Source organism: Eurytemora carolleeae, unplaced genomic scaffold, assembly GCF_000591075.1.
Source record: "Eurytemora carolleeae unplaced genomic scaffold, Eaff_2.0 scaffold32, whole genome shotgun sequence".
Lineage (NCBI taxonomy): Eukaryota > Metazoa > Arthropoda > Copepoda > Calanoida > Temoridae > Eurytemora > Eurytemora carolleeae.
The window spans coordinates 448,440-455,258 of NW_019396068.1; the positions used below are offsets into that span (position 1 = coordinate 448,440).

At 33.4% G+C, this 6,819-nt stretch overlaps 1 protein-coding gene across 1 annotated transcript in view; it reads right to left on the reverse strand.

The window, feature by feature from the left end:
* LOC111711046 (uncharacterized) overlaps positions 1-6,711 on the reverse strand; it is a 13,944-nt gene extending 7,233 nt beyond the window's left edge. The window contains exons 1-10 of the mRNA XM_023485288.1: positions 6,310-6,711; positions 6,078-6,168; positions 5,214-5,733; positions 4,638-4,750; positions 3,681-3,749; positions 3,395-3,498; positions 3,000-3,114; positions 1,923-2,005; positions 362-439; positions 51-72 (exon numbers count right to left, since the gene is read on the reverse strand). Of these exons, the coding sequence (XP_023341056.1) occupies positions 51-72; positions 362-439; positions 1,923-2,005; positions 3,000-3,114; positions 3,395-3,498; positions 3,681-3,749; positions 4,638-4,750; positions 5,214-5,733; positions 6,078-6,168; positions 6,310-6,668 (1,554 nt within the window). The 5' untranslated portion in view covers positions 6,669-6,711. The remainder of the gene's footprint in view (positions 1-50; positions 73-361; positions 440-1,922; positions 2,006-2,999; positions 3,115-3,394; positions 3,499-3,680; positions 3,750-4,637; positions 4,751-5,213; positions 5,734-6,077; positions 6,169-6,309) is intronic.
* Positions 6,712-6,819: the final 108 nt, after the last annotated feature.

Genomic DNA, 6,819 nt, shown 5'->3' on the forward strand with positions numbered 1-6,819 from the left:
TAAAGTGTACTGAGGCATCCAAAGTACACAAGCTACAGAATAAAGTGTACTGAGGCATCCAATGTACACAGACTGCAGAGTAAAGTGTACTTAGGCATCCAAAGTACACAAGCTACAGAGTAAAATGTACTGAGACATCCAAAGTACACAAGCTACAGAATAAAGTGTACTGAGGAATCCAATGTACACAGACTGCAGAATTAAGTGTACTGAGGCATCCAAAGTAAATTGACTACAGAGTAAAGTGTACTGAGGCATCCAATGTACACAAGCTACAAAAGAATTAAGTGTACTGAGATATCCAAAGTACACAGTTTCCAGAGTACATCTGTCCCAAGTGTAATCTACAGGGCGAGGAGACTAAAGAGAGGTGTGTCGGGGTCTTCTCTGGACGAAACTTCTCTCCTCCTTTACATCCAACCAGGGCAGGGAGAAATATCTAAATTTCATTCATAATTAAAATAAGTCTTATAATCATAATTATTATCATAATTATAAGAAATATCAAATCTAACTTGTAGTGTGGCATACTGCAAATTCTAGTGACCCTCTATTTAAAGGGACTGTCATTGTATATTCTAATGACCCTCTATTTAAAGGGTCTGTCATTATATATTCTAATGACCCTCTATTTAAAGGGACTGTCATTGTATTTTCTAGTGACCCTCTATTTAAAGACTAGAACGTCTGAAGCACAAAGAGGCTCTTTAAGCCATTTTTTAATCAATGATGAAGAAGATATTGTCGTTTTTCTAGCTTGAAAAGTGTTAAATTCTGAAAATCAAATTCATTGTTTCTAGAAGCAAAAATCCACAAGTCAAGAAACTAGAAATTAGAATAATTAAATTTCAAAAAGAGAAATATGGATAGCTCATTCATTATTGATCAGACAACGGTTTTACGAGTACCATTGTGAACTGGATATTCCGCTCTATCAAGGGAGGATCCCTTGCAATAACGTTTACAGTCCCTTTAAATATTATAATCAGCGATCCCTCTCAGCGAATATTATTATCAGCGATCACTCTCAGCAAATATTTTGTTCAGCGATCACTCTCAGCAAATATTATGATCAGTGATCACTCTCAGCAAATATTATGATCAGCGATCACTCTCGGCAAATATTTTGATCAGTGATCACTCTCAGCAAATATTATGACCAGTGATCACTCTCAGCAAATATTAAGATCAGTGATCACTCTCAGCAAATATTATGATCAGCGATCACTCTCAGCAAATATTATGATCAGCAAAATTTCCCCTTTTTTCATTGATTGTTTCTTAAGTAATTTGATTTTCAATTCCATTTATCTCCAAAATCGAATATGATGACTGTATGATTTAACCCTATAAAGGCGGGGGGCTCTGAATCTATGTATAGAATGGGGGGGCCTTGGAGAATAGGTATAGGGTTGAAATGCATGCTCAACGCCCAATTTTTCGAGGCCAGCTCATTGAAAAAAATTAGATAGATAACTTTTATAGTTTGGGTGCTACGGAGGGTTGAAAAAAAATACAAAAAAAAATAAAATATAAAAATATTTTTTTTTGTTTAAAACAAATATCAGTCTGTAGCTTTAGTCATAAAAAAGTTATGGGCTTTATAGATTTTTTTTACACAGACCAGACTTTTTACCGCCCTATGCATAAAAAAATTGCAAAAAATCCTTATTTCTATTTATTTAAAGTCAAAGCAAAAAAAAAATAGAGGGGGGCGCCAAACGCCCCCCTCTTCCCAGCCTGTTTAGGGTTAAGAATGATCTAACTTACATTAACCTTTCAAAAACTTAATTTTAGAAAACCTTTTCGACAACCTCTTCAAAAAGAAAACATATTTTCCAAAATGACCTAAAAAGGTTGCAAAAATTAAGTAGTTGTTATGTTAACTAAAAAATCTTTTTTAAAAATAGTCAAAAACTTACGTTTTTTCTAGTGAAGGGACTGGTTCTCCGAATGCTGTGACCGGAACCTTCCCGTCCTTCAATATTTGTATTCTCTGGGCAGCCTAAACAAAATACTCATAATCAAAAAAAAATTGACTCCATTCCAAAAAATTGCACTCTAGCTTAATTGTTAATATTTTCTTTCAGTGGAAGGGTATTGGTAACATTTTAAAAAATGATTTTAAGGATAAGAAAAATATTTTGACGGTGAATTTAATTTTAAAAACCTTCTTTAATAAGGCACACAAATGGGTGTCATATCAATTGGACTAATGATCGATTGGACTAACGTTCGTTTGGACTAACGTTCAAAAGGACTATAGTTCTTCTTTAAAAAAATTGTTTAATTGAACTAATTTTTTAAATAATGATGATAATGATGTTCTTTAATTTCACACAATCTAACTACAAAAAAGAGAACCCTATTCTCAGCAATACTTTAACTCTAATTAATTCCATAGTCCAAAATAATTGAAAAAAGATTTTTTCCCCTAAGAAACGGAATGTAATAGGAATTTTGGAAAGAAAGAATGAAAAATGTATCCGTAAACTAAAGGACTTTTCTTTACTAAAATACAAATGTATTAACATGAATAGTCTTTTGTAAAAATAATATAAACAATTTTGTATCTTTAAAATAATCTCGATACGGAGATAATAAAAATCTTAAATCTAGATCTTAAAAAAAAATTAAGTTTTCAAAAATTATACAAAAATTATATGATTTAATATTAATATAGGGGGCCGGCGCTGCGGCCACAAATTTCTCGAATAAGAATGCCAATGTGGTAAAAAAAAAATTTTTTTTAATTAGTCATTTGAAAATAATTAATTTTTATTTTGTTCATATGTACTAAGGTTCAAATGGACTAAAAACCGGTTTGTGAACAGCTGACTTTAGTGCAATTGTTCGTTAGTTCAATTGATATAGCATCCACAAATGATAGAAATATTATTTATGTAAGAAAATCAACATCAATCTTGAGATCGTCTTATTTTTACTAACATTACAAAGGCGACTTTAGAAGAAAATTCGCAAACAAGGATTTACTTTACCTCCGGGGTGGGTAGAAGGGAGTCTGGTTCAGTTTTCTTGTTTCTCCCAGCTCCATGTTGGCGAGCTTTTAATTTCTCACAATATGTTATCTCACGGAGCCGCTGTATATCCCATCTATTTAGACAAGAAATATTTTTTTTTAAATATTTTTTTATAGTTTACCATCAAATGTTTAACCATATTTTCTTTTCGTTGTATTCTTCATATTTAATTAATTAGCCGAAATATGATTGAAAGATGTGCGAACAAGAAGAAAATAAAGAACAAGAAATATAGAAATGTCAAAATATTTTCATCTGATATCATATAAATATTTAAAGAATGTTGCAAAAAATTTAAAAATAAAATGTCACAAAAATAAAAAAGGGGTAGTGATCACTTTCACTGAACTTACTTTTTCTGCCTCTTCTCTGCAATTTCCGGTTTCTCATGTCGTTTGAGGAAGACGACATCATCTAGAAGCTCGTCCCCCTCCTTGTACTTATTCAAGAATGGATTCTAGATAAAATCATAATTTTAAAAAGAATTTTTTTCCCTGATTTCAATTCTGAAATTCAGACAAAGAGCTTTTTTTATTGATCGATAATAAATCTTCAATTTTATTTATTTCATTGAGATAAAATCTTTACATAGATTAAACACAAATGTACTAAATGTACTTCAAAGTTTCAAACAGTTACCTTTTTTGTGGATGAGTTAATCTTAGCCATCCTAGTTGTATAATCCTTATCTTCCCTCCATTTTGGTACCTACATTATCATTGGTTTACACATTGATTAATCAGAATTTTAGCCTAGAACAATTATATTTCCGACCAATTAGTTTCCTGCAGATAAATGTTAAATTTCTCTTGTATTTTTGTGATTAAGAGTTGAAACGATAAATCTAATCGGGCCTCACCGAGTCACTGCCAAGAATGTTTTTTTTTTTGAAAGAATTATGTAACAATCAGTGCTTAGGACCCGGATCCATTGGATCCGCAGCATTTAAGCTCATTGGATCCGGAAAGTAAAACACTTTTTTATATCAAATAGCTAAATGTTCAACAGCCCCGGGTTTTCATTAATATATGAAACCCTGGACTCAACAGTGCTTAGAATTCATTTAATTTTGATGCGGATCCTGGATCCGCACTTGAAAAAAATGAATCCGGAATCGGATCCAAATCCGCATCCACATTATTTCTTTAAAATTTACTGAATTATTTTAACAAAGCAAAATTTTCTATTTTTTGTCTTATTTTTGTTCGCATATTTTTATTGACGAATCAATCAGAAATAAGATTGAAGTTTTGAAAGTGAATTTTTTTTCAGTTTTGGTTGATATTTTGCCCCTTGGATCCGGATATTTTTGCCAATCCGGATCCGGATCCAGGAAACCAAATTCTTGAGGATCCAAAGTATACGGATCCTAAGTACTGGTTAAATGGAACCTAACATTGGCTCAGGGGTGGTTTGTAGTTGATCAGATTCAGAACACAAGATCTTTCAAACATTTTATTATTTTAAAACTGCGAAATTTTCATTCCTTCTGTTTTAACTATACGGAAAGGGAATTGTCACAAATCATAGCAGCATAAAAAATATTAACTAATGCTGAAATTTACACCCTAAAAACCTCGTTAAGTAATTTTTTACCTCTACGCCCCGTTGAAGAGCGGCGACTTCGTTCAATTTATCATCGTTGTTTATTATATCATTCCTGCACCCGATAAAGTAATGATATGGAGTAAACAGTGGTTCAAAGGTTCCTAGGAATAAAAAAAATTGAAAAACTTACATAAGAAGAAAATTTCAAACCGAGTATTGATATATTTCATTCACTTTTCACTTATTCGCGTGTTTTTGACACATCAAAGGAATTGAGTGTTTGCCACAAACACAATATTATTACTCCAATTATCTTTGAAACCTGCTGATATTTCAAACATTAATTGTTTTATCTAACAGAATTCAGAATTTGAAATATCAAAGGTCTAAGACATCCAGGTTGCAAAGATTTATGAATTAGAAAATCAGAATGTGTGGCAATACTCATGAGATACGTAAACGTTTCAAAAAATGTCTTTTAAAAAATTTTCTTTCCAATTTCCAAGATTATTTTGCGTTTTGAGAATAGTTTTTTTTCTCAAAGTTTTCAAGAAAAACATTTTTATCTTTTTATGAATTCAAAAGCAGTTTTATCAATATTTTTCAGTTCTGGAGTTATCTCACCGAGAACAGGCGAAGGAACGGTAGACGGTTTTCTTTGATTCTTTTTCTTTCTTTCACTCGTCTCCGACACCTCAGGACCAGTTTCTCCGGTTTCAGAGGTAACAGAGAGTCTTATATTAGGCGGAGGCGGAGTCGGAGTAAGTTCTACAGGTTTTACGTCATCACCAAGGCGGGATAGGGATATTTCGTCTGTTAAATCGTCGAACCGAGGAAATTCAGGCACTTTCACGGTTTTCTCCGGCAACCCGGCCGGAATAAAATCCTCGGGATCACAAGTGTTTTCTCTTTTTGTACGTTTATTCATGATTGGAAGGGAAGAGGAGGATACACAGGGCCTCTTCCTTGCATTCAACTCCTTACCCGGAGCCTCGGAGGAGTCTCGGAGGGAACTTTTTGAACTCTCAACCTCCGACTCTCCTCGAACCCGTCTCCGCTCCCGTCTCTCCAGTCTCTGCTGGAGAAGCTCATTCTCCATTCTTAACGCCTTCAGTTGCTTGTCTTTGGATAAAATGGTCTCAGACTAAAAATACAAACAATGCAAAGATATTAAATATTAGATAATTTATCATCAAGTTATCAACTTTCAACAATTGGAGATAATTAAAATATTAATTACTTCATGCGAACTAATTCTTTTCTAATAGTTTAAATCATAATTTGCAGAAAAATAGAATTTAAAGAAAAAAAAATGAAAACATAATTTATTGCATTTGTCGGTAAAACCTCAAGCCAGAAGCGAAATCAAAATTTTGTAGACTAAAAAAATAAAATGCAATAAGTATTCTTAAAATCTTTACTTTCAGGAGTCTTTTTATTATCTTTTTTTTAAAACAAATTTTTGATAAGATGTACTATATCTGCTACCTGTTGTTGAATAAGATCTAGCTGCGACACAAGAACATCTTTTAGATATTTATTCTCTACTTTCAATCTGACTGGATCTAGGGGACTCAATCTAGGGGGAAAAATATGAATTGTCCATCATTGAGAGGAAAACAACATAACAAATAAAGAAACAACAACTCATGCAATTATTTCTCCTGTGAAATTTTACAAAAACATTCCAATTGTATTCTTAATTTCTAAGTTAACTTACATATTCTCGAAATTCTTCTGGTTAAAACTGTACTCTCCGCTGGAATGGTCCGGGGAGTTACAGGAAGATTTTAAGAAGCTCGCCATCAACGCTGAAGACTCACTCGGATTAGGAGACATTGGTTTCGGAACCTTGAGCAAGCTCTTGGAGAACTCGGAGCTGCTGAGAATATCCTTCCCCTTCAAGTCCGCCAGGGTGACAGGGGACGAAACCACGTTCTCCAGGTCCGTAAACTCAAACCGACCGTCCGGAGATTCAAGTCGGGCGGAGTCAGGAAAACTTTTCTTCCGCTGGTAGATCCTGTTCCTGGTTCCACTCTGAGCAAATCTGGTTTTATCTTTGCTTCCTCGTCCCGACATATTAGATCATTTTACAAATTCTGAAATTAGCATCGGGTGAAATTCTTATGCAAGTTTTTCTCGCAGCACAATTTTTATATTGATCAATAAATAAAACTGTAAAACCGGAAAATGCCGAAATAAAAAAAGATTTATAATGGACCGGGGGGGG